The sequence below is a fragment of the Heliangelus exortis genome, chromosome 1 (assembly GCF_036169615.1).
Source record: "Heliangelus exortis chromosome 1, bHelExo1.hap1, whole genome shotgun sequence".
NCBI classification, from domain to species: Eukaryota; Metazoa; Chordata; class Aves; order Apodiformes; family Trochilidae; genus Heliangelus; species Heliangelus exortis.
In genome coordinates, this window is record NC_092422.1 from 149,710,040 (window position 1) to 149,736,946 (window position 26,907).

At 41.3% G+C, this 26,907-nt stretch overlaps 1 protein-coding gene and 1 long non-coding RNA gene across 3 annotated transcripts; one reads left to right on the plus strand and one right to left on the minus strand.

The window, feature by feature from the left end:
- Positions 1 to 2,456: 2,456 nt before the first annotated feature.
- Positions 2,457 to 11,410, minus strand: ACTR6 (actin related protein 6). Its single transcript, XM_071732973.1, has 11 exons — positions 11,273 to 11,410; positions 10,550 to 10,667; positions 8,792 to 8,860; positions 7,323 to 7,446; positions 6,425 to 6,560; positions 6,280 to 6,336; positions 5,544 to 5,642; positions 5,286 to 5,364; positions 4,445 to 4,616; positions 3,469 to 3,607; positions 2,457 to 2,760 (listed from the first exon to the last, which is right to left on the minus strand). The coding sequence occupies exons 1-11, from the start codon at positions 11,338 to 11,340 to the stop codon at positions 2,631 to 2,633; spliced, it is 1,191 nt and encodes a 396-aa protein (XP_071589074.1). The 5' UTR covers positions 11,341 to 11,410; the 3' UTR covers positions 2,457 to 2,630.
- Positions 11,411 to 11,465: 55 nt separating this feature from the next.
- LOC139791138 (uncharacterized) lies at positions 11,466 to 18,489 on the plus strand. Of its 2 annotated transcripts, XR_011723779.1 has the most exons (6): positions 11,466 to 11,571; positions 14,158 to 14,325; positions 15,015 to 15,132; positions 16,179 to 16,479; positions 17,209 to 17,321; positions 18,039 to 18,489. It is a non-coding gene; the product is annotated as an uncharacterized lncRNA (long non-coding RNA). The 2 variants fall into 2 exon arrangements; XR_011723778.1 differs by lacking the exon at positions 16,179 to 16,479.
- The last annotated feature ends 8,418 nt before the right edge of the window (positions 18,490 to 26,907 follow it).

A 26,907-nucleotide genomic window follows, 5' to 3' on the forward strand; every position in this document is an offset into this window, starting at 1 on the left:
AGAAATAATAATAATAATATAAAATCTTCTTTGCTCCCTCCCCTGAACCTTCTCAAGGCTGAATAATTGCAGCTCTGTCAGCCTCCTCCTTGTATGACAGATGCTCCAACCCCTTACCATTTTCACAATCTCTATGCTGGGCAGCTCTACTATGACCATGATTTTTGTTGTAAATATGCTTCTTTAGGTGCCTGTATCCTTAAATGCTCTTCAGGTGAATGTGGTCAAGTTACCAGGATACCAAAGCCTTCTGAAAGAAAAGTGATGGGTTTTTTCTTTCATAAATGGAAATGGCTACAGTGTTAGCTATAACCAGCTATGTGTACGGGTACTAGGTTGTTAGCTTGCATTTTTCAAGTAGCCTTAATTGCAGGACCCAGGCCTGTTAGCAGTCAGTGAATGTAGTTGGTGTGGAAATCTCTGTCCACTTGTCCCTATTTATGCATCTGTTATTTATCAGTGACTGTCCTCTTTTCCCAGGCAACCCTCAGCAAGACAAGAGGGCACGGTCTCAAGTTGTGCCAGGGGAGGTTTAGGTTGGACATTAGAAAGAATTTCTTTACCGAGAGGGTGATCAGACATTGGAATGGGCTGCCCAGGGAAGTGGTGGATTCTCCATCCCTGGAGATATTTAAAAAGAGACTGGATGTGGCACTCAGTGCCATGGTCTGGTAACTGCAGTGGCAGTGGATCAAGGGTTGGACTTGATGATCTCTGAGGTCCCTTCCAACCCAGCCAATTCTATGATTCTATGATTTTCTAGAGAAAGAAAAAAGACAAGTTTCACCTTTCAGAGATGAATGCCCAAGACTACAGGACTATGTGAATTCTTTTTCTAGCCTTGTGTGGAGGTTTTTGGTCATTCTTCCAGAAAAGGGAGCAGTTATAAAAGTAGATAATTGAGAATTGTAAACATGGAAGTATCTCCTGATTGAGGGCTTCTGGTGTTGGGAATAGTGGGGAAAGAGGATTTTAGTTTGGTTTAGGTTTGGGGTTTTTTTGTGAGGGGAAGTAGTCCCGTCTCTTCAGTGCCTTTACTGTGTCTCCCTCAAAATAATGAATCTGGTAACAGGAAGGGATGCTAACTTTGTAGTTTATAGGATAGATGGACTGGGCATTATTTGGGAGAAATTTTGTGTTTTAAAAAACAAATTCTTGCACTTTCTGGCTTGATTTGAATTTTCTTGTTCTAATTTAAAGATGATTACAATAAAGCATTGCATAAAAAGCAACGTATCGGTATCATTTCATAGTACTTTCCTATGGAAGAGACAGGTCAGCAGGTGTGGAAGCAGGGATCAAATAGTAAGGAAATGCTTCAAGTGGACAACAGGAGTTTACAGCTGCCAGGTGTTTTGTTCATGGGACAGGAAGTTAAGATTGATCTGGCCCTGCAAACGAAAGAAAGAGCTCTGAGAGCCCTAAGATGACAGGAGGATCTACTAAGTTATATTCTGTAAAAAGAAATGTGATTTTTTACATTTAAATGTCTGCTGAACAGAACAAGTGTGGTGAACTCCAGATTACTGGCCGAGCCGTGCCGTACCGAGCCGTCCCAGGCGGGGCGGGGCCGGGCTGGGGCGGGCCGAGCCGAGCCATGCCGGGCGGGGCCGGGGCCGGTCCGAGCCGAGCCGAGTCGAGCCGTGCCGGGTTTCGCTGAGCCGAGCCGAGCCAAGCCGTGCCGGGGCCGTGCCGGGGCCGGGCTGGGCCGAGGCGTGCGGTGCCGGGCGATGCCGGGCTGGGACAGGGCCGGGTTGGGCTGAGGCGAGCCACACCAAGCAGAGCAGAGCCGGGCCGAGCCGGGCCGGGCCGAGCCGAGCCGAGCCGAGCCGAGCCGAGCCGAGCCGAGCCGAGCCGAGCCGAGCCGAGCCGAGCCGAGCCGAGTCGAGCCGTGCCGGGTTGCGCCGAGCCGAGCCAAGCCGTGCCGGGGCCGGGCTGGGCCGAGGCGTGCGGTGCCGGGCGATGCCGGGCCGGGGCAGGGCCGGGTTGGGCTGAGGCGAGCCACACCAAGCAGAGCAGAGCCGGGCCGAGCCGGGCCGAGCCGAGCCGAGCCGAGCCGAGCCAGGCCGGGGCGGGGCGGTGTCGGTCCGAGGTGTGCCGTGCCGGGCGGGGCCGGGGCCAGGCTGGGCCGGGGCCGGGGCGGTCCGAGCCGAGCCGAGCCAGGCCGGAGCGGGCCGGGCCGGGTTGGACTGAGCCGTGACGGGCGGGGCCGGGCAGGGCCGGGTTGGGGTGAGGCGGGCCCGGGCAAGGAACGAGGGCTGTGCTCTGTAGGGCCGGGGGAAACAGGATCCTACAATTTGTAGGTGGTGTTCTGCATCTTGTTTTCTTCTCACTATGTATTAAGAGTTGCACCAGTACAAGCATTCAGTATTTTTTATTAACTCATTGTTTTCTGCAATTAGGATACAATGAAGCTATCAGTAAAAGATGATAATGAAATGGCAACAAACATACTATTTCACAGCATTAGGCTTGTAAAGTTTATTTTTAAATTCTGAAAATTTTTTTTTCACAACCCACTTAAATACAGGAAAGCTAAAACACAATCCTAACTGATAAAAGAACAGGTTGTAGCTCATAGTTCCATTCTCCATAAAACAACAGAAAAACAACATATCCAACTACACTATCTATATATCAAATTTCTCTTCACAGATATTGTGTCCATGTTCTTCATAATCTTCTCTAGTTACTACCATGTCCTCAAAATCATCATTTTCAGAAATGAGCTTCCCACCTTCCCAAGAGTAAGTAATAGGGCTGAAAAATTAACAAAGATTGTAACAAAGTTAATTGCTATTAATCTGTAAGTTCATTTTAGATATAATTATGCTGTGATGATTTCCAAGACTTCTACTTAGCCATACCTATTTAAATATATATTTTTGATTGCTAATCAAACCATCCGGCTCAAAACAAAGTTAAATTTTAGCAGGGTAACTTCTTATAAACAGTAAGTGCCTCTCCAGAGGCAGATGTGAAGAGGGCTGGAAGTTCAGATGTCTTTTTATTTACTTTTTACAGAAAATTATTCTTTAATGAGATGTAAAAATACTCATTATTAATACGGTAAAAATCGCAAAGATTTTTTTTTTGTTCTTTGAGAACATACTCATTTGGTCTCAGCTGAATACTGTCTCTCTGCAAATTCTGAAGTGGCTACATTAATAATGACATGGCAACATTCATATGCTGAAAAATCTTCTAAGTAAAAAACTAAACACTAATCTTGCATACTGATTTGTCCACTTAATGACAATACAGTTTTATATGCTTAACCTTATTAGCCTAAGTACAGGGCAGGCAGGTGGTCTCTATTTGTTTTGTCTTAAAATACAGCTTTAATACATTCTTGTTCACCTAATATTTATATTAAACCCTTTATCTTTTTAATCAGCAAAAGAAATCCTGCTTTATAATTTGTCCAGCTAGAAGGACAAAGCTTGTTCTGTAGAGTTTAAAACTTACTTTTCAGGAAGAACAACAGAAACATCATAATCAGTTGGAGTAAGACATCGAACTTCAGAATAAACACGATCTCTGAAGCCTGGAAAAAGGGTGTTTCCCCCAGTCAGAACTATGTTCTTGAAAAAGTGAGGCTGCATTTCTGTAAAATAAGTAAGTCTGTAGTTAAGAGACTGAATATATATTTAAAGACAAAAGGTTTTTTTCACCAATTTTGTTATAAATTGATACAGAAGTAAGAAATATGCATAGGAGAATTTTATGTTAATCTGACGCTCACATCAGTTAAACAGTTTTATTGAGAAATTGTATTTATTGAGGTGATCAATAACCTTCTGGTCTGGTTTAAGAATTTGGCTTGGTAACTGCTCTTTTCTTATGTTGTCTATTAAATGTCATGTCTCCTAATACAATTCCCCTTTCGATGTGGAATTTAAATAACACAATTTTCTAAGAGTACAAAATAATAGTCTCAAGGCCACCAGACTTATGTAGTAACATAAGACCCATGAAAGTCATCTTTGTAGTCAGTTTCATACTTTATACTTGATGCTTAAGTTTTTGAGTTTGGTCAGTTTCATTTTTCTCATGAGTTTGATAATTCTCTTCCTCCAGTAACAAAAGATACATTAAAACAACTAAAATTAATTTCAAATGTATTTCATTTTTGGCATCAAAGACATAGGTCATGTTAGAAAAGGATGTTAAGTGAGTCCACAGCAAACAGCTGAAAAAAAAGTAGAAACCAATTAATGACTCACCACAGATCTGTTTGCCTAAGAGAATCTTGTAGACAATCAGTTCTAGCATATATGACACACACCAGGAAACAGAACAATTCACAACAAAATAGTAACTTGCATATTGAGAGTACTGAAGTCTTAAGGAACTTTGCATGCTTTAAAAAAAAAATACACCAAAATCCCCAAAACACCACCTCCACCCTTCCCCCACTTATGAAAATACATTTAAGTTATACCTTCAGGTAAATTCTGAATAGAATAAACAATGGCTTCAGGAATTCCCATCTCTTGAATACCAATGTCTGAAGGATGGAAGAGTATTTCTGGAACTGCAAATCTTTCATTTGTTAGACGAAGTATTTGCTCACCAGTCTTGTATTTTCCACTTAGCACCATCTCATCCCTTGGCTAAATTAAAGATATGAACAGTGGCCACTGTTTTAAGAAAAGAAATTACATCCCAGAATATTCAACTTATCTTTTCTATGTGGGCAGTATAATCTACGTTAACAACTCTTTGAAGGATAATACATACTATAGTATTCAATCTTAAGTGACTTTGCTCTTATCAGCTTCAGGTTCTCTTGAAGCAAAACAAAATAGGTATGTATGACAGTGGACTTAAAATATTGAGACTGTTTTTGAAACTATGGTGAACTCAGTAAATGAGATAAAAATTTTTAAAATTGTTGTAACTGATGTGAGAGTTTTCAGGCTCTTCTGTAAAATGACTGAACTTTCTACATATTGGGGTACTTAAATGAAATTCAGAGTGGCTTACAAAAAAGTGACAAAGTGGAGAAAATATTTTACAACTTAACTTTAAAAAAACCCAGTAATTATAAACCCAGAGCACAAGCACAGAAACTACAAGTATTAAATAACAGGACATGGAATACTATGCTAGAAAAATATTATTTAATTTTCATCTCGACTTCCTAAACTTTACCAATTCATGCATAGTACAGAAGGTAGTAATGATGCAGCATGAGAAAAAAAGAAAGTCTCATAACTTCTGTACTAGACTTGTGCAGGGCAATAGTCAAAAAAATACTTGAAAAACTGTACTATCATTACCTTACAGAATCCTTTTTTGATTGTGCTGAAGTCTGGCAAAACATAATCTACCATTACAGTGTTTTCCTCTCCTTTCAATCTGAAAGAGAAGAATATAAACTACAATAGAACAAATAACATATTCTAAATGCCAATTATTTTATACTGACAAGACGTCCTTTCCCTTAACTGGACAACTTTCTAATCAGTGTAATTTGTTTGTATAAACAGATTATGAAGAAGTACCAGTTTTTACACTTAGTACCATTGTAAACATACTTGGCAATGTCCATGTCCTTGTAAAAGTCTTGAGAAACATAACACACATCTTCTTTCACTTGATTAATTACATGTGTTTCATCCATGACATGTAGCTGCCTGTGCAAAACAAATAAACACAGAAGTTTGAGAATAATTAAGTCTTAGCATTAGTTGTCCAGTTTTTCACTGGAGATGAGCAACCACAGTTTTCAAATGGCAGAAAACTGTTGTCCAGATACCTTAAAACTTTAATTTAAAAAGCACTCCTGGCCTCAATATTTCACAGTTCAATAAATACAAACATCATAACAACTATGGCTTTAATCCTGCAATTAGTTCTACTAGCAAAAACCTTTGCTTAGATAAAGCTTTATGTTAAAGGATACTAAGGTTGGTCCTACTGAATTTTATTTGTGCCACTGATAGAATCAAGTAGAAAACTGACTGATGATCTGAGACATTTCAGAAATTATGTAAGGTTTTGTGTAATTGTAAGCACACAGGTAACCTCAGCAGCAACTTGAAAAGTGCTGGCACTTCAAAAAATAACAGCTTAATTCTCCAAAGGGCTTAAACTCATCTTAGGTCATACTGAGCTTAAGCTCAAGATGGCAGCTAAGACATTATAGCAGACACACATTCTCTTCTTTCAACAGCTTTTAATTTAAAATTCACAGAACCAGTAAGAGTATCTCCACAAACTTCTAGCTCTTTTCATATCAGGTCTCAAGATGATGAACAGCATGCTTTTTACCTGTATGATATTATCTCCTTCAGATGGTTGGTTAAGAGCTTTCCTCCAACATTAATCCTACAGAAAAGGAGTAACACAAGGAATTCAGTCATTATTAACTTAAGGCATAGCAAACAATTCTTCTAGAAAAGATATACCAGTTTACCTGATGATTGCCTCTTTCTTCTTTTTACTTCTACAATAAGGTACAATGTGTGTAAAAGAATATCCACTATCCACAATGATACAACACAGCTCGGATGGATTATCCCGGAAATACCTGTGTGCACTAAGAGCTCCAGCTGAAATACAGAAAAGCTTCACTCAGTTCTTATATGAATATGCACTTTTAGGATTTACATTGCTACGAAAGTGTACTTGCTTCATGGTTTATTCCATGACCTTGATACATAGTGCAGTCAACACATGAATTAATTTTGATAGTGGATAAAATTAGATATTGTATATGCCCCCGTATCTTCTTTTTCAAGACTTCCAGTCCATGTTCAGTTTCCCTTCCTATTGTCCAAGCTGACTGATGACACCACAATTTATCAAGCCTATCTAAAGGAGTATCCTATGTCCAACTACTTTTCAGAAGGTGTGTGATGTTATTTGCACATTCCCTGTAAGATACAATTCATGGTTGAAATGCTGCACTTTATTTGCTAATACAGAACAAAGCCAAACAAAAGACTACCACCACACACCCCCCAGAAAACTATCTAAGTCTTCATGTAAATCTTTGGTAGACTTTCTCAAATACTATCATGTTTCAAAATCTGTCATCTCTGCCATCATGTAATCCTCATATTACCTTTACTTATATACTATGACACTCTTAAAGAAAGTAGTGCAAGAGTATAGCTGGAAGTTAAAAAAAAAAAAGATTAATATGGTTAGAGAACATACAGTAGCATGTTATTTAAGAGTCAGGAAGGGAATGAACTTCTCTATTATCTTTATATATATACATATATATATGTGTGTGTATGCATATGCATTCACTTATTTCCAAGATTAACCTTCAAAATATATAAATGTGAAGTAGGAGACAGACTCACCATTTACTCTAAGAACTGCTTGAAATTGATATTCTTCAAATAGGATTTCATTCATGGATTCTTGTATTGAAGTGAAGTTAAAATAAGGTTCGGTAATAATAATATTGGTATCTACAAAATCCACCTATGAAAAATACATGAAGGATTTGATTACACAAAACTTAGAAATTAATACTCAAGTGCCATATTTTGCAGCAGTTGAGGATCAGGTATATCTAAATACATGATTACTACTTGCAGTTATCTGTTTGGTGAAGCTAGGCTTAGGCTTAGTTTTATATTTTTGAAGACTTTGTGAGCAGTGATAGAACTTTAATGAATTAATGGGTAAAAAAATAATAGAAGGGAACACCTTCATACCTATTCTGTTCCTGTTACTATCCGTACAAATTGTAATTCAACACTTCAAGGATACCCCCATAAAGATACCATACAATACCAATGCAAGGTACTCTACACTAATCCTGTCAGCTACAGAAACAGAAGTCTCTTCTTACAGCACAGCACTTGTGTCACAAAATTACTTATCTGAGAACCAAAGATGAAGTCCTGTGCAGAGCAGAATTAGTAACAAAATTCCCAGTGATCTCTGGTGAGGCCAACAAAAGATTTCCACATTTACTGAGATCTCTAACTCCTTTGGAGAGGACTTCTGAGAGTTACTTCAGTCATAGTAGGATTGTGCCCTAAACGTATTACCAGCTGTATTTCTCTGTAGTCTTCACACAAAAAAAGAATTAAAAACAAATTCTCCTCAAGACCATGACTAAATTGAATCTAGTTCCAAAACTAAACTGAAACCTAAATATCAAAAGCCAGCACTGTGTATTTTTACATATGGAGACCAAGATATTTTGAGGTGTTAAATTTTCATTCTTAGGACTATTCTGCCTCCTAATCTTTCAAAAAACCAAAACTTTCAGTCTATCTCGCAATACCTCTTTTCAAAGAAAATTTAAAAGGGAAGTCTTACTACACACCTTGTGCTAAATCCGTTTTGTGTGATAAATAAGAAAAATTAAGTATCATGTATTAATATTTTATACATTCAACCTACTCAGAGGCAGGAGATGGTTACCCATAGACAGTTACTTAACGTGTGAGTCTTTTGGCCTCTGATCTAGCTCATCACCCTCTTTTACACTGCTTCTTGATCTCTAAACCACACCATATCTAGCTATGATTTTCTTTTTACTAACCTGAACCCTTAATCACATTGATGTGTATTTCTTAACATATGTGAACTCCGTATGAATACACACAAGACTGAACAGATTTTTTTTCAGTTCCTACACCAGAGCTCAAAGTAAAAATTTTCTTCAGTTTGCAAAAAAAAATAACCCCTGTGGTATCTAGAGGAAGGCACTTTCAAACAGTTAGATCATCAGTTCTATTTAGTACTTGATGTTGTTAATTCCACTGGTCGGTATTCAACCAACACAAAATCTGTAATTAAAAAAGGCTCTTACTTGATACATTTCTTTTCCAAACAGATAATCCCAAACTTGTCTCTGGACATCCCAGTTCACCAAGTAACCCTGTAGGAATTTAGAAAAAAATACACTATTTAGAAAATACAATCATACTTGAAAAAAAGTAGATACTAGAAAATGTCAAGTGATTGGTAGACTGGAAATATAAATAAATTTGAGAGCAAAAATGTCTTAATTCACATTTCTGTGCTGAGCAGTAAATGTTACATAGGGTAAAGATTGCTACAAATATTCCCCATCAGTCTGTTAATTACTACACAGCAAAACCAATGTACATTGTCTTTCTTGTATACATTTTTCTCTTTGACAGAAGCCTGTCAATCTGACCTCAGTGCCAGGGAAGGCTGTGGAGCAGATCATCTTGACTGCCATCACATGGCATGCACAGGGCCAGCTGATCTCAGCCAGTCAGTAAGGGTTTATGAAAGCGTGGCTAACCTGGTCTCCTTTTATGACAAAGTGACCTGTGCTGTTGGTAAGGCAGAGGCTGCTGATGTTTACCTGGACTTGAGTAAAGCCCTTGACACCATGTTTCAAGCATTCTCTTGGTGCAATTGACTGCCCATGGTTTGGATGGGCATATTGTTTGCTGGCAGACCTGAAGACTAAAGACCTAAAGACTTGCAGTGACTGGAGGTAAATGCAGCTGGCAACTGGTCAAAAATGGTGTTCCCCAGGCCTCAGTATTTGGGACCAGTTCTCTTCAATATTTTTATCAATGATCTGGATGAGGGAATTGAGGGCACCTTCAGTAAGTTTGCAGATGATACTAAGCTGGGAGGGAGTGCTGATCTGCCTGAGGATAAGGGCCTACAAAGGGATCTGGACAGGCTGATGGACCAAAGGACCAAAGCCACCTATATGAGGTTCAACACAGTCAACTGCTGGGTCTTGCACTTGGATCGTAATATCCCCATGCAATGCTACAGGCCTGGGGAAGAGAGGCTGGAAAGCTGCCCAGAGAAAAAAAAGACCTGGAGTTTCTCATCAATAGCTGGCTGAACATGAGCCAGCAGTGTGCCCAGGAGGCCAAGGCCAATGTCATCTTGGCTTCTATCAAGAACAGTGTGGACAGCAGAAGTAGGGAAATTATTGTCCCCTGTATTTGGCACTGGTAAGGCTGCCTCAAATGCTGTGTTCAGTTCTAGGCCCCTCACTACAAGAAGCTTGAGGTGCCGGACTGTATCCAAAGAAGGGCAATGAAGCTGGTGAAGGGTCTGTGAGGAGTAGCTGAGGGAAACTGGGTTGTTTAATCTAAAAAAGAGGAGGCTGAAGGGAGATGTTTTCTCTACAATTACCTGAAGGGAGGTTGTAGTGAGGTGGGTTTTGGTCTCCCAAGTAGCAAGTGACAGGACAAGAGAAAACAGCCTCAAGTTGGACCAAAGGACATTGTATATTAAGATAAAAAACATTCACTGAAAGGGTTTTCAGGAACTGGGAACAGGATGCTCTGGGTCGAGGTTTTAAATACCATTCCTGGAGGTATTTAAAAGATGTGTAGATGTGGTGCTTAGGTACACGGTTTAGGGGTGGATCTTGCAGTATTAGGTTTACCCTTGGACTAAATGATCTTAAGGGTCTTCTCAAGTCTAACTGATTCTTTGATTTTTAAAATTCGCACCCTTGAACTTGATTATCATACAATACTCTACAGAACCCTGCAGTATGAAAGACATTCCTAAAAACACCACTTTAAATTTGCTTATAATGTTAAACTCATGGTATCTTACTTACTTTTTGAAAAGGCAGGATATAAAACAGACCAGAGGGATCTTTAATTTCATCCAATTGATTTGCCGTGAAGGTTTTCAAGCGTGCAGTCTTTGATCTGAACTGACAGTTGGGAATAACACTGGAAAAGATTGGGAAGCCTCCTATGGATCACGATATGAGGCACAATCACTTGCTTTACACTACTTTCATAAGTAATATACTGTCAGTAACATATTTGCTGCTGTTTTGATCAATCTGAGAGAGTTACCACGGAAATATCTTAATTTCCGACCCTTCCAGTGCAGCTGAGACGTTTTGGAAACACAAATCAAGCCGCCCCGCACACCGCACTGAGGTACAGACACACACTTCCCTCCCCCTCCCCTTTATTCCCCGGCACAAAACAGAAGGTGCCAGGAGCTCCCCCGCTTTTAGGCACCGCCAGCCCCGGAGACAGAACCCCCGCCACAGCCGGTGTCCGACGGTTTAACGGTCCTGCCAGCCCGGTAACCGCTCGCCGCAGGGCAGGGACTCGCTACCCGCCGCAGGGGCGGGGCCGGGCCGGGCCTCTCCGCCACGGGCGCAGGCGCGCTGGCGGCCCGGGCACCAGTCAGGGGCTGAGGGAGAAGAGGGGCAGCTTCCCGTGCGCCCGGGCGCCGGTGGGACGGGTAGGTGTGCCGAGAGGTTGCCGGCGGAGCCATAACGGGACGCCCCACCCGGCTCCGCCCCCTCCCGGACGCTCACCTGACGTTGGCGTGGCTGTAGCCGATCTTGGCGTTGTAGGCGCCGTTATCCAGCACCAGCGTCGCCATGTTCCCCACGGCGCCACGGCCGCCGCCGTCCCAGTATTGATCCGCCACCGCCGTGGATCTCTATGGTTACCATAGAGCGGAGGGAGCAGCCGCAGCGGTCGCGTTGCCTGGCGAGGCGCAGGAGAGCCGCGGGGACCGCCTCCGCCGTTGGCGTGAGACGCTGACGTAGCGCCGGTGACGCGGGGGCAGCTGCGGAGACGATTGGGTCGGGCGCCAACCGGGAAGCGCTCGGTAAAGCGAAGGGGCGGGGTGCGGCGGGGCGGGGGAGGTGTCATGGCGTCATCTCGACGGGCGCCCGGGCGGGGTCTTGTTTTTCCCCTCCCCCCCCCCCCGGTCTACGGCACCGTACGGCGGCTCCTGGTGGCCGAAAGAAGCGGGCACCGCCGGTCAGGCCCAGGCCGGGGCGTTCCGGCGGGGTCAGAGCTGGCACGGGGCGGTGGGGAGCTCTTTTTCGGTGTCCCCTGCTGAGGGGCCGTGGCCTGGCTGGCGCCTCTGTGTAGGGGCGGCCGCAGTACGGGAACGCAGCACCTCGAGGGGAAACGCGGTGGGTGGAAGAAAGGAAAGGTGATTGTCCCCATCTGCTCTGCTTTCGTGAGACCCCCACCTGGAGCACCGCGTCCGGGTCTGGGGGATTTAGTACAGGAAAGGTAGGGAGCTGCTGGAGCAAATCCAGAGGAGAGCCATGGAGACGGTGAGAGGGCTGAAGCACCTCTCTCAGGAAGACAGGCTGAGAGAGCTGGGGTTGTTCAGCCTGGAGAAGAGAAGGATCTGGGGACATCTTAGCCTTACAGTACCTGAAGGGGCCTGCAGGAAAGCTGGGGAGGGACTTTCTACAAGGACATGTGGTGATAGGATGAAGGGAAACAGTTTTAGGGTAAAAATGCGTAAATTTTGGTTAGATAGTGACAAAAAAATCTTCACTGTGCTGGTGGGGAGACACTGAAGAGGCTGCCCAGGGAAGTTGTGGCTGCTCCCTCCCTGCAAGTGTTCACGGCCAGGCTGGATGGGGATTTGAGCAACATGAGCTAGTGGGAGGTGTTGCTGCCTATGGCATGGTGGTTGGAACTGGATGATCTTTAAGGTTCCTCTAAACCTAAACCATTCTATGGTTCTGTAAAATCACTGTGGGAGAACTAAGCATGCAAGGTGGAGTTTTCCTGTGTAAGAATGTTACAAAATGAGAAGAAGGAAGACTCTTAAGTTCCACCATTATTTTGCTGTTGTTCTAAGCATACTGTAATTAACACTTTTAAATTATAATTAGTATAAAAACAGTGCTAGTGGTATTTGCTTTCACTGACCAGCTGCTTTCCCACTGAAGTCTGTGTCAAATACCACACACCTTCAGAGGACTACAGAACACCCCAGTTTGTGAGGGATCTTGAAGGACCATCTGATTGAACTTCCTGTGGGAAGGGGAGTTAATATGAGATGATCCAGCACCCTGTCTAGCCACATCTTGAAAAACTCCAGTGACAGGGACTCTACCACATCCCCGGTTGCCTCAGTGATTAATCGTGATCACTTAAAAAAAAATAATAAATCCTTATATCAAGGTGAAGCCTCTCGTAGTACCACTTGTACCTGTTGCCCCTTGTCTTTTCCTTGTGGAGAAGAAGCTTCTATCTCTGTAGCTGCCCTCTAATTAATGGAATGCTGTGATGAGGTGCCCCCTGAGCCTTCTCCAGGGGTAAAAGACCTAACTCCTTCAGTCTTCCCTCAGGACAAGTTTTCCAGCCTTTGATCATCTTCATGGCCTTCACTGGGACCTGTTCACATCCTTTTTTTAATTTTTGGGATGAGAGCTGGACACAGTACACCAGGGGTGACCTGCCACATGCCGAGCAAAGTTGGATGATCCTGTGTCTCTCTGCTCGTAATGCCCCTGCAGATGCAGCCCAGGATCCTCGTTGCCTTTGTTGCTGCAGCAGCAGCAGGGTGCTGGCTCCTGCTCAGCTTCTCCACCAGGGCCACCACATCCCTTCCAGAGAGGCTGCTCCCACACCGTATCTCAGAGCTGAGCCTGCCCCATCCTCTTTGGTTGTGTCCTGAAAGGGCTGCAAGGAGGAAAAGCTGTAAACCTTTAAACTGGCTATTTGGATTTGTGTAGCCTTGTGGAAAAAAGAACACTGAAGTTTCTATGTGTGGGGTGTGTTTTTTTTGTTTTTTTTGTTTGGTTTTTTTTTTTTTTGTGAACCAACCGAGTACCCCTTGACTGGAAATGCTTGGAGAAATGAAATCTTAAAAAAAAAAAAAAAAAAAAAAAAAAAAAGATTATGAATGTAGGAGGTAGTCACAGTTTTGAATTATGTTTCTATTTGAAGTGCCATTTTCTAGAACTGCAGTCATCAAACAGCTCTGCAGTGTCTCCAAGCCAAGAATTTGAAGTGATTTACTTTGCTATTAAATCCAGGTTGTGTTTTTTACCCAGGAGGTGGCACTGTCTGTAGTGTTTTGCTGTCCTCTCATCTTCCTTGAGACCGGTTTGTTTGAGTGCAGGGCCAGCAAGCTTTCCAGTTGTTCATCTCCTCATGTTGCCCGTATCTCACAATGACTTATAATTTCTGGGCAAGTTAGAGCTTATTTTGAGATAGCCTGGTGTCCAAATGTGAACTTTCAGTCCTTAGGAAAGGGCACATCAGCTCAGGCAACTTATCAGTGATTCCCATGGCCATTTTATCCCAGGAAGCTACAAAAAAAGATCCAAACTGAAACATCTGATTGTTGGGGGGGGCTTAAAGTCTCCATATTTGGAGAAGAGCAAACTCAAACCAGGACAGCTCTTCACCAAAATATTGATTTTTGTTCTTGTTTCAGTCTCTCCAAGGAACAGTGCAAGATGCAGTGATGTTTGCTATTGATGTTGGGTACCACCACTTTGATTGTGCCCACTTGTGCCAGAATGAGAGTGAGACTGGGGATGCACTATGAGAAAAAACTGATGTGGGGGTTGTGAGGAGAGAAGACCTCTTTATTGTCAGTAAGGTAAGTCCTTGGGTAACTTGTCTCATGTGAGGCCTCTTGGGAGGAGAGACAAAGTCCCAACTTGCAAAGTGCTGGGGAATGAAGCTGGTCTGGGAATTAACATCTCTCTGTCAGGGCAAAGCGTTTTGGGGATGGAGGGAAGGAAGAGGTCAACTCTCGGGGAAAAAAAAATAAATAAAGGGGCTTGATTTTAGAGGGATTTTGTTTTTTGTAGTCCATATCCATTGTCAGCATGGAGACAGGAACTAAGGCCATGCTCTCAGTTGCCTCTGAGATAGGAAGCAGAGCTATTGTATTCGTCGTCACTCCTGCTGTGCTGCTGGCCTCAGCCTGTTAACTCCTGTATGTTATGTTTTGTTTTGTTTTTTCCCCCAACAACAATGGTAGGAAAAATAAAGTAACTTCTATCTGCTGGAAACCGGCGGGTTGATTTTCACCCGTTTTGCTTTTTTCCTTCATTTTGTTTAATTCTTGTATGAATTGTTGGAATTTTAGAGTATCTGATTCTCATTTTACTTAACTGACAGTACCATAAATAAAATCAGGTGCATAAAATTGGTACTCCCTCTAGATGAGATGTGCCATTTCACAAGCTGCCTCCGTGTCTGCGCTGTGTGTTTCCCTGCTGGGGATGCTCTGTGGTTGTGAGGCTGGGAGAGCAGCTCCCAGGCTTTGCTTTACCCCCACAGCTGTGGTCCCCCTTCCATGAGAGACCCTTGGTGAAGAAGGGCATGCCAGGAAACACTTGCTGGGCTCCAACTGGATTATTTGGATCTTTACCTGATGCACTGGCCCACATAATTCAAGGTATTGTGACTTTAAATCCAGGGAGCCACCTGTCAGAGCTCTGCTACTTTTTCCTTTGGGTCTGGAGATGCCCTTAGTCCTCTCCAATGAGAAGTGTTATTAAACCTCATTAGGACATAATAACAACCTCTGCATGGAGTGCCTGGGAGGAAAGGTAAGGTTAAGCTTAAGCGAGGTCTCATTGTACAAAAATCACCTTATTTTACCCCGCACAGCATTTCTATGTCATGGATCAAATTACTATCCAGACAACATTCTTCTTAAAGACTGGGATTTGGCTGTCATTTGCTTATCCAGGATCAAACAGCTGTGAATTCCTTAGTTCCTATTTTTCTCTTCTGTACCCCCAGGTTAAATAAATCCTCTTTTCCCCATGGTGTCACATCCCTGGCCATCCCCCAGTCTGACCGAGGCACATAAAAGTCTCTGACCTTCCTCTGCCTGCAGGACAGATTCTCAAAAAGCAGGTTTTATTGAAGATTACTCCAGTCCTACATTGTACTGGTTTTGGCCACCTCTTTCCAAACATAAGCATGAACGTAAGCCAGGATATCCAGCGTGTCTCCAGTTCTGCTCACTTGTAGAATTCTTGTAGAATACTTGTAGAAAATGATTTCTTTAACTACTTATGATTCAGCCTGCTTTAAACCCACTTTTCTTCTGCAAAGAGAGGCAGGAAAGTAGCAAATGGAAATGGCATGATCCTTCCCAGTGTTACATATTTTTCTGGATACATGGGAGGTATGTTCATTGGCAGGCTGAAAAAATTGTGCTAGTTTGAAATAGCAGCCTGAAACCTTCAAGGCTTCCAGTTTGGGAACTGTTTTGAGATAATTTCTGATGTGAAGTATTCAACTGATCTCTGTGCCCTTGGGCTCCTTTTTGTGTTGCTCTGTCAAAACTGAGGTATTTTCATGCCTACTAAAGTGGCTGGGTGGGCATAGCAAGAAGATAGCTTTGACTGCAGTGGTTTGGGCTGACATACACTGTTGCTTCAGTCCCCCCTCTCTCCACACATTTGTCAGTGACTTTAACTCTTGCCACAGTCATCCCCAGTAACACTTGAGCTGTCCAGACCACAACAAAGCCAATATGCCTGTGCCAATGTACCCAGAGCATCCAGATCTCTAGAAAGTACTGGAATTTACCCAAAGTACTTCACTAAAGATGTGTGTGCAACACAGGCTGCGTGGGAATCCAGAATTGGATGTGAGTTCAAATTTCTTCTTGGTTGATGCTTTGGGCTTCCTTCCCCCTCCACTCCCACTGGAGCTCAGCGTGGCCAGGTCAAAAGAGGACAAAAGACTCACCAGAGCCAGAAGAATTGACTGATGTTTGTTCCCTTCAGTGAGATGAATAACAAGGTGCATTTTTGGTGCTCGTTTGAAGGAAAAAAGTGGACATTTCAGACAGCTGCTTATGATAGCAGCTTCAAATAAAAACTATTCCTGCTTTGGTAGAAGTGTTTCTTCTGCACTAAAGAAGCTTATTTTCTCCCATTTCTTTTCTGCTGGAAGTGCCAGTCTAATTAGGGCTGCCTAGCTGTTCTAGTGTTTGCTAGTGTGAAAGCAAATAGGTGCTAATAGGAGAACAAAGCACTGCTCATTCTATACTGCCACTACTAAATGGTACATCTCTCTCAGGAAATGAAGCACTGTTGATGATCAGGTATTCTGCTCTCCCAGAACAGCTCCTCATCAAGTTGCTCTGTTCCAAATGAAAAGCTTTTTATTATGGGATAAGTATTTTTTTAGATGATAAATTATCCTGAAAAAAAACCTCTTTTATTTATGAACCTGGGTACAATATTTCAAAATAGTTGTATTTTACTGAAATAATAATAGTGTAGTAATTGTTAATCTTGAATAATGCTATTATTTATATGTATGATGATACTTGTTGCAAAAGTCCATGTTTTTGACCAGACTCCCCCTGTTTAATGTGTTATATTGGTGACACATCAGAGGAGGATACCAGTTATGATTATTTTTACCACAAAAGTCTTTGTGCAGGTATTTTTCAACATAAAAAAAAGAAAGATCTTGAGTAGCAGGTCTGATTCTGTAGTGTTTCTAGGCTACGGAGGAGCTGGTGGATGTTGGAATGCTGAAGGCCATTGGAGTCTCCAACCACAAAGAGATCAACTCTTGAGCAAACCAGACTAAAGACACAAAGCTGCAAATAATCAGGTAGGTTGTTCTCAGACTCACCACTGCTGACATTATGCCTGCCTGGGGTGTTGGATTTGATGGAGCATCTCTAGCAGTAAAATAGCTTTTATGTCAAGGCTATGCTTTTTGGTACCTGTGTGCAACTCTACTGGCTAAACCATAAAGCAGGAAAAAGTGTGGGACATTCTGTGCCCTTCCTCGTGCAGGAAGCTGCAGTCACACAAAACCACAGTGCTCTTGGGTTGAAAGTCCCACTTCCACCTTTCTTCTGGCTGCAGCACTGGCCTTGTGCAGGCTGGGCTGAGCTCTGCAATAGAGAAGATGTTGGGGCTTAGACTTCTCCTTTCCTACATCCTCAGTGCTTGTCTCAAGAACTAAGGAAAAAGAAGCTGCATCCATTAATAGGAGCAAAGTCAGGCTACACTGCTGAGGTGAATAGGACTGGATGACATGGGAGTAGGGTGCTTCAGCTTGATGTAGACTTGTGTCTTGTAGCCCATTCATATGGGGACTGTGAGAGGTCAGGAAAAATGAGGAAGGCAGCTGGAAAAGAAACTAATATTTGCAGATTGGGCCCTGTTGGAGGCAGGTTTTGGGAGAAGATAAAGCAATCTGAAATACCTGATCTTAAAAAGCACTATAAAAAGAAAAACTTTTTCAAAGCTGCTGTGGGGCTTGGTAGGTCTCCATAGTGATGGTAAACCTTGAAGTACCTTCTGCTTCTTTTGTTTGTAGATTGAGAGCCACCCTTACCTACCTCAGGAAAGGCTCATAAAAGTTTTGCCAATCCAAAGAGATCTTTGTCACTGCATATTGTCCCCTTGAAGCACCCAGCTGGCTATGATAAGAATACTTAGTGAAACTTCTCTCTTAGATATAGATTTGAGCCAATACAGTAAACCAATTTTAGGATGTGCATAAATATTTTCTCTATTTCTCATAGAGAAAAAGTGATGTAATTTAAAAAAAAAAAAATTACTAATTAAATAGCACACATACACAGAAACCTCTCAGAGTTATTGGGATATTCAGTCCAGTAATTCATACCCATGCTGCTACTGGAGTTTCATATTTAGGAGAAAAAGGATCCGTTGGTTAGTGAAAATAGTAAAGATGTTCTTAATTGAGCTTGGGTGAATTTATTAAATATGTTAAGAGACCTTCTGAACTAAAAAAAAACCAAAACCCACAAACCACCAACAAGCACATGGTTACAAAGGTAACCTGCTGAGACAATTGGATTAGGTTTTAGAATTATTGTAGTGCTTTGCTTTTCCTGTGTAAACCATCTCTGATTATCAGAAGAGCTGTTGTAGCTGTGTAGGCATGTATGGTTTTTGTCTCTAAGGAGCCAGGCAGAACTGTTCAGCTATAATTCCAGAACTGTTTCTGCAGGTGCTCAACCAGCTCCAGACTCAAAGAAATGTGAGTGTAATTCCCAAATCTGTCACTCCATACCACATCAAGGAAAATTAAGGTAAGAGCACATCTTACAAAATTCTTAACAGTGTTAGGAATTCTGGCTTAAACAGAAAAATCCACTCTGCCAGTGTAACAAATCACCCTCTTCCTACTAAAAACTGGGAAAAAAAAAAACCTTGTGTTTGTCATATGCCATGTAGGTTACTTCTTTATGGATAGAAAAAGTTACTTTAAAAGTGAGGAGCCAAGTCTCCTTCATTAGAACACCCCAAGAAAGAGATTATAATTTTCCACCTTGTGATACAAATATGATGTAATCAGACCCCACTAGCACTGTAACTTAGACATTTTTTTCATTGCTCACCACAAACATGCATCCACTGTGCATTTCCTAGTGCTTCAACAAATATGCTTTTCTACTTTTTGGGGGGTATTTTTTCTGCAAATGAAACTTACACTCATCTTTTTGTAAACTGAAGTAACCCAGCTGTTTGGTACCTTTATTCAAGTATTTGACTTTGAATTACCTAAAGAAGAAATAGAAAGTTGCCTTAATTTCAAGAAGTGGTATCACATCTGTGCCTTAAGCCTCCTTCTCCATCTGTTAGCAAGATTACATTATCAATGGACATCCTCTTAGTAGGCAGTACTTGATAGCCCCACTTAAAAATAGAGGTAACCATTGCAAAAACCTGGTCACATCCATATCTGCTGGAACCCATCACCAGGGTTTATTAGAGCACTGCCCATCTTGCCTGTGTTGGTAGCATTGTGATTTTTGCAGATATATTGTATGTGAAGGTATCTTGTGACAGATGCATACCAAACTGCTGACTAAAAATTATCTGTACTCTCCAAAATAAATAGGTGGCAAGGTTTTCTCTGTTTTCTTTGGCTACTCTATATAAGAGACAGTCAGTATAAATAAACTCCATTTTAAGAATGAGAGTTGTAAGTTCTTTTGAAGTGAAAAACTGTGCCTATGTATTTATGCCAGTGTTATTAAGGCAGCATGTCTGGCTGATAGAATGGTCAGATAGAGACTTAGCAAGATCTGCAATTTATTTTGCTTCCTAAGGTTACCCCCTTACCTAATTGCATACTGCAGAGTTCACATGAGAAAAGTTTAATATTGCAGGGAATTCTGGTGATTTCAGCTAAGCAAAAGATAAATTATCTTTTGAGAACAAGGTCACTGGTAGAAGTGAAGGTTAGAGACCATCAATTGCCTCTGCCCATGTTGCTGTTTTTACTTGTAGTTTATAGCTTTAGTTCTACAAAGCTTTTGTCAAGGGGAAAAAAAAAACTCTTTCTTCTTAGCCTATATCCTTAAAGTGCTTAGATGCAAAAATCACAGACTCTCTCTTTTTGGAAGACTTGGATCCTCCAGGGATGAGTTCTGTACATCATTGTGTCAAGTTGTAATACTTCATATGTAGTAAATCACAACATAAATGGAATACATGTAACAAGATGGGAGCTGGTAGTGCACAGGCAATATGAAGAGTAATCTTTGAGCATGAAGTGATCTGCTTCCCCTATTATGAACCACTGCTACAGTCCTTTTCTGTATCTTTATGCTGCTAACATAGCAAAATTCTCAGTTGCAGCAAAATATATATTCTCTTACAACTCCCATAGTTAAGGAAGTTTAATAAACCTGAATCTTTGGGATTTGTGAAAAGCAGTTCATACAAATCCTAGTGGTTGTATTTTTAGACAAAAGGCCAAAACATATTCCATCTGTTAATCATTAATAAGACAATCCATTTAATATCAGAACTTTCTTAGACAATATGCTGCTTGAGAAGCTTAAGTCAGTAATTTCAGTGTGACAGACTGAAAGCTCTTTAGTGGATACTGCTGAATTGTGTTTCAGGAGCTGTTTTCTTAATGAGGTTTTCTTTTTATGAACTGCTAAAAACTAATCAACTAGTAGGAAGTAGGAGATTTGTATGTTTGGTTTATCATATCTACAAAAGTATATAAATACACTGCCTTATCAGTAGAGTGGCTGCAGTTAAGACTGTGAATCTGCCCCTATCTAGAGTCTGATAAAGGAGACACAGAAGAATTATTTTGTTTGGCAACTGTCTTATTTAACAAACAGAAGAGTTGGGCAGCTCCACAGAAGCCAACAGTAAATTTTTTTGTCTCTTTACTGCTCCCTAGATACCTTGTGTTTTGACTCAAAGAATGTCACTGGAGTTGTTTTCTCTGGTACAAGAAACAGCTGATGCTACTGCAGCCCATGCATCTGCTGGAGTTTGAATGAGGTGTTTGTTAATCAAGCCTTCATGTGACTGAAACTCTTCTAATTGCTTTAGGCCCAGTAGAACAAGGTAGATTAGCAATGCCTGCAGAGAGGAACGACAATTAAGGTTCAGAGCTAGGATACACACTTCATGGATATCCTTTTCCACCTGATTTTCATTGTAGTTGAGGTTTTTGGGTCTATAAAGGAAATGATGACATATCTTTGAGCTACTTATCTGCAAGATGTTTGAATAACATGCCCTAGCAATGGCAAAGCAGTGCCATCAAACTGGATTTCCTACAGCAACTTTTCTAAATAGAGAGATTTGAAAAGTGTAATAGCAATTGACACTAAACAGTCGTAGTGCAGTGGTATGGACAGGAAGGTACCTGTAACAGGTACTTTTTTTTTCCCCTTCTCCCTGAATATGCTAAATTGGGCAGTTATAGGATCTCATCATAGCTGCAGTTAGAAAATGAGCTACATGGAAAGTACTTTGCTTCCAGCTATTCAGACTGCTGTGAGGCTGTCAGTCCCCAGCAGTAAGAATGATACCCACTTAAGATTGTGGCACACAGCCTATCTTGAAATAGAAAATTCCTATGAAGTAGAGACTAACAACATTCCAATTTAATCACAGCTATCAGACCTGAAGTTATTTACAGGATGTTTATAGATTGTGGTAGGCAGGAAGTCAGACTAGATGATCACAGTAGTCGTAATAGTAAAAAATTCAAAACAAATTAGAAGCCAGAGATTGTGCATTTGTTTTAGAGACAATAGATCTTTTCCAGCTGCAGAGACTTCAGTGAAGGTAAAAGGAGAAAAACTTGGGTTCTGTCAGTTACTGGGAAATAAAAGTACCTTCTGTTTTTCAGCAGAGCTGCAGCCATATGACTTAAGGACCATGTGCTTTTCTAACAGACTATTCCTGCCTCACAGCAATAGCAGCAGCCTGTGATGGTTGTAAGCCCATTGCTACAAGCTGCTCAAAAAGCACACTTCCTAGCTCCACCACTTCACCTACCCCAACAGGTAGGCCACATGGGCACTGCTCCAAGTGCATCTGCTAGATGTAGAGAGGAAACCATGAAGAACCATCTCCCTTGTATTCAGTTCTGATGATTCCAAAAATCTTCCAGCCCCTTCTGGGTTTTTTGCAGTTTCAGACTTTACATAGAACCTATCTAAGAAAATAAAATTTGCCATGGCAGGCTAGAGTAGGGACTTGGACTTGTTTTACTGGTATTGTAAATTCAGTTGACTCTGTGCCACACAGACATGCTGGAAACTTTCTAGTCTCCAGATTCATATGAAACCTGTGTCAAAAAGCAAGTGTATACTGGTGGCTGTTCAATCTACTCTCTTGCCTGTAGCTCTAACTTAACTATCTAGGCAGCCTCAAGGCTACCTAGTGATAGTCTGGCTCCACATACTTTGCAATGGCCCATGGGGAATGTTAGTTGTTAATTCCCAGGATGGATCAATGTCTAACACAAGGAGCAGATGTGCAAGAGGCCACAGGTCTAACACTTCATAGACCTGAAAATACCAAGGCCACTTCTTAAAGCAAGGAGAGCCACATTATAAATGAAGTGCTTCAGGGAAAGAACACAAATATTCTACCAGTGTCAGACACCACAAAAGGAGGCTGAAGTACCAACGACCAGCTCTATGTAATGAAGTATATTCCCTGAAGGACTATCAGCTTCTGCTCCTGTATGCCACTTCCTCAGCTGCATAATCATCAGCTTCCTATTGGAATTACAGCAATAGGTTTATATTATCCTCAAATAATTTTCAGTTTCCATCAGCTATGCAACAGTGCTCTTAGACCAAACCCACAGATACATCTTTCCTAGTCAGCAGTGAGATTACCCGGGCCACTGGACTAAACCAAATAAATGGAAAACACCTTAGCTGAGCATTTTGCTTTTGTATCACATGTTGTCCCATGACTTGAGCTTTTATTGTGTAGTTCATCCATTCTAGTATAATCAGGCCTTCATTAAAAGTTCCAGAGGGGCTGGATGAAAAAATAAAGCATTACATCAATTTTTTAAAGAGAAAATAGGATAACATAAGTAACAAGCAATCAGTAAAATTCAATACTCTTTGCTACTCAGGTTTTCCACTCCAAGCTCTCTTATATTGAGCTCAATAGAATTCAAAACAAGAAACAAAACTGGTAAGATAACAGACCCAGTCCATCAGCCTTTTACATTCAAAACTACACGGAAAGTTCTGGTCCTTCCCTTCCTCTGTACCTTAACAAAAGATTACAAAGACTGACTGGAATGATCAGTGGCTTAGGAATGAAATATACAGGTGGCAATTAAGAAGGGTACAACTTTCCTTGACCTGACACCAGTGCAGGGAGCTATGCCAGAAATTTACCAAATCTGGAGCAGCTCTGGAAAGTGTGGCTGGAAATAGATCAGCTGCTGTCTCCTCCATTGTAAAACCAGGAGCATCAAATGAATCTCAACAGCAGGCAAGCCAGAAACAAATACAAGAGGCAGCAATTCTTCAGGATGTGTAGTTGGGAAAAATCATTCCCTTGGAAAGGAACAGATGCAGAAGGTAACGGAGTAAGAAAGACTTAAGTGATGGCTGGTCAGGTATGAAAAGCCTTAAACTGCTGTCATAAGTTAAATGCAGTACTCAAGTTGTTCATCTTCGACTTGTTTTGAGCACAGCTGGAGACAGGATGCTGCAGTAGGTGGATATTTAGTCTGATTCAGTTCAGCTGTTCTTATGAACAGCTATCAGCTGCCTTGTAATTAGGCTTATTTCAGTTCAAAAGAGCTAGATTGTACATTGCCTTTTTTTTTTTTTCTTAAGAAACTGGAAAAATATGTAGTTTTGAAGATGTTTGTACCAGTAGTTCATACACTAACAAAATGCAAGAGAACATGGGCTATGAGAGAGTTTGAAGAGTTGCCTCTCAGCTTAGATGAGCAAGGTCCTGCCAAAAAAAAGGCAGGGTTCTGTATTATTGAAGTGACCAGGGAACAAGGCAGAGAGAAGGGTGAGAAATAGTTACTGAAAGAGTTCACAGGTGGCAAACTAGGGGAGTATTAAATGATTTAAAAGATAAAATAATTTGCCCTGAGTCAACTGTTATGTCCCCAATAAGCAAAGGACTCCAGATTTCTAGTCATATCTTTACAGTGAATACAGATTAAAAATCCAAATACAGGATTTTATGTTTCAAATAATGTAGCTTACTGTGTCCCAAATTTCACAACTTTGCACAAGTGTTACAGTATGCACTCGTGTCAGTGTCATGAGCTCAGCCAGAAGAGAGATCATGCTTCTCCTTCCCCAGAAAGAAACAAAGGCCAAATTACAAAGCATCATATAAAAAGTTATTCCAGCCAGTCAGGCTTGTGTATTTATGCTCCAATACTGGAAGATAAGCCATTTTCTCCCAAAGGAACATCAACTAACCAGCAAGATGCCAATTCCAGCTGCTTCTCCTCTGCTACCTAAAAGAAAGTTCTTAAAAAAAAAAAAAAAAGTCTCCAGCCAGTTTTCTGTTTTCCCTGAAAAACCAGTTCACCATCACTCTTTGATACTATGGAAATGCATAGGTTTTATCAGAGCCATTTTCTTTTAAAATGGAAAAAAAAAAGGCTTGCTGAACTGATATAACTTGAAGCAGTGAATGCAGCTGGAAGTGAAACAAATTTTAGTGCAAGTACCAATTCTACCAGTCCTGAAAACATGATTTCTCTGTCTCTTCCTCTTAATCTTTCCTGTAGGTTGGACTCATCTCCTTAGGGCGTGCTACAGTATCACATTAGCTCAACATCCACAGCAGCCCTGAGAAAATCTAGTAAGAGGCCAAAAAGGTGGAGCTGTACTACAAGTTTCTAACTCCAAAGAAAAACAACCCAAAAAACCAACAAAAACCAAACCACAACAACTTTTCATTTGAAGAGCTACAAGATTATATTTGTCCTTAAAAATTTCTTTGATCAGAAACCCAGAGATCCGTCAAATCACAATAGAAAAACAAAAGCTGTGAACAGTTGTAGCAGGAAGAGGTCGGGTAGCAGGAATCCTAGGCTCCGGATATCTAATTCTTTGATCTTTCCACTTTACCTTTTAGGAGATGAAAGGAAATCTTTACCCTTGCAGGCAGAGTGTGTGCTGCACAAATATAGGAGTACAACAACTACTTGTTATATTTTAACAATTTCCAGATCAACCTAGATTAAAAGACTTGGTTGCAGTCTAGAGGACTGGGTCTGTCTCAGACTTTAATTTTATCTGGTCTCAAAGAAGCAATTAAAAAAATATGGATAACAGGGTTTTCTATTACTCCCCATTTCTTTTTGTGACAACAGCTTGCTCCTCTATTCAAGTTTATGCAGATTTATCCCTTTGGTTCAGGAGCTTCCCTCTCTTGTTTCTCTATTCAAGTTTATGCACATTTATCCCTTTGGTTCAGGAGCTTCCCTCTCTTGTTTCTCTATTCAAGTTTATGCACATTTATCCCTTTGGTTCAGGGGCTTCCCTCTCTTGTTTCTCTATTCCCACTCCCGTATTTCAACAAATATCCAAGCCCTCTGCCGGTGAAGTGCTGCACTGTGTCCCAAAACGACCCTTTCCAAATTCTTTCCCTCCAAGTCATCCAGCAAAATACAGAGAGTGCCTGTTACAATACCACTCCACCCCGAGTACTAGCTAGTCTTCCTTCTCTGCTGCTGCAGAGCCCTCTGTCTGGAAGTCTTTTCCAGTAAAATTCCTACTCCAGAAATGGAAAATTTTAGGCACACGCTGTCATAAAGTTACAGTGAAATAAAAACAGAGGAAATGAATAGAGCCTGATGTACTATTTTGGAAACCCTGACCCTTAATGTCACTTTGTGCCAGAACACGTTTGTCACAAAAAGGTTATTTCCAAGCAAGTCAACATTGCCCCAAACAGTTTTCTGTCACAGCTCAGGCTAATGCAAGAACAATAGCTCCTCTGATTTTTTTTTTTTTTTTTTTTTAAGATGCCTCTGGGCTTTTATTTATCACATTATAGATACACAAGAGCCACTTGCAGAGTTTAAGCTTTTTGTATCTGCTTTTAAGCTCAGACTTTCAAGTGATTACGTTAGAAGAATGAGAATTAGAGAACATTGCTTAGAGTCAGACAGTTCTTTCCTTCCTCCTGTTCTAAATTAACTCAATCTTGTCTATTCAGCCTGCTCTAAATTCTTCTGACTAAAAAGTCTGTGTCATGTAAAGCCTGGCCTCAGCAACAGTGGAAAGATTTAAAAGAAGCATTTGAATGTAACAGGGTCTGTTTTCCCAACATAATGGTTAATATTTATCACAAAGAAAAAATTAAAACTAGTATGGCTCCTTTGTACCTTTTTATCAGTGCCAGGAAACAACCCACCTACTTTGCAAATAGTGTGAGAACAGCTGCATTCATGGTGCATTTTAAGCTAGGTGAGCTCCCTTCAAGGTAAGGTATGCTATGTAGTTATAGAATCAGAATCCCACCCTACATTTACCATTTAGTGGTAGTTATGCCTTAACAGTTCTAGGGCCTCTCTTTAATCTGTTCAGAAAACACAACATCTTTCTGCCAGACTTACACAGCCTCCTTCAGAGGTCATATCACACTCGAATTCAACTCAGAGCTTGGAAAAAAAACAACAAACATACAAGAACACACAAAGATCAACCAAGCACTAGCTGCTGTTTTTCCAAGCATCCAAGTGCATTTTCTGAACAGTTTTACACAGCTCTCAGAAGGGAATAACTTTAAAACCATTGCCTGCAAGTATTGTGGAAACCATAAAATAAAACAAAACAACCCTAAGGGACAAACACACCTCACATGTCAAAATCTGTGTATAATCCTACTTTTCTGTCCTTCCAGAACAGAGCAGCAAGTTTCTGATCTGCTAGCTCATG

Coding starts and splice junctions, on each gene's coding strand:
- ACTR6 (XM_071732973.1), bottom strand. CDS start 11,340: ATGGCGACGCTGGTGCTGGATAACGGCGCCTACAACGCCAAGATCGGC. Junction 10,668..11,272: donor TACAGCCACGCCAACGTCAG/GTGAGCGTCCGG, acceptor AATCTTTTCCAG/TGTTATTCCCAACTGTCAGT. Junction 5,643..6,279: donor AAGGAGATAATATCATACAG/GTAAAAAGCATG, acceptor TGTTTTGCACAG/GCAGCTACATGTCATGGATG.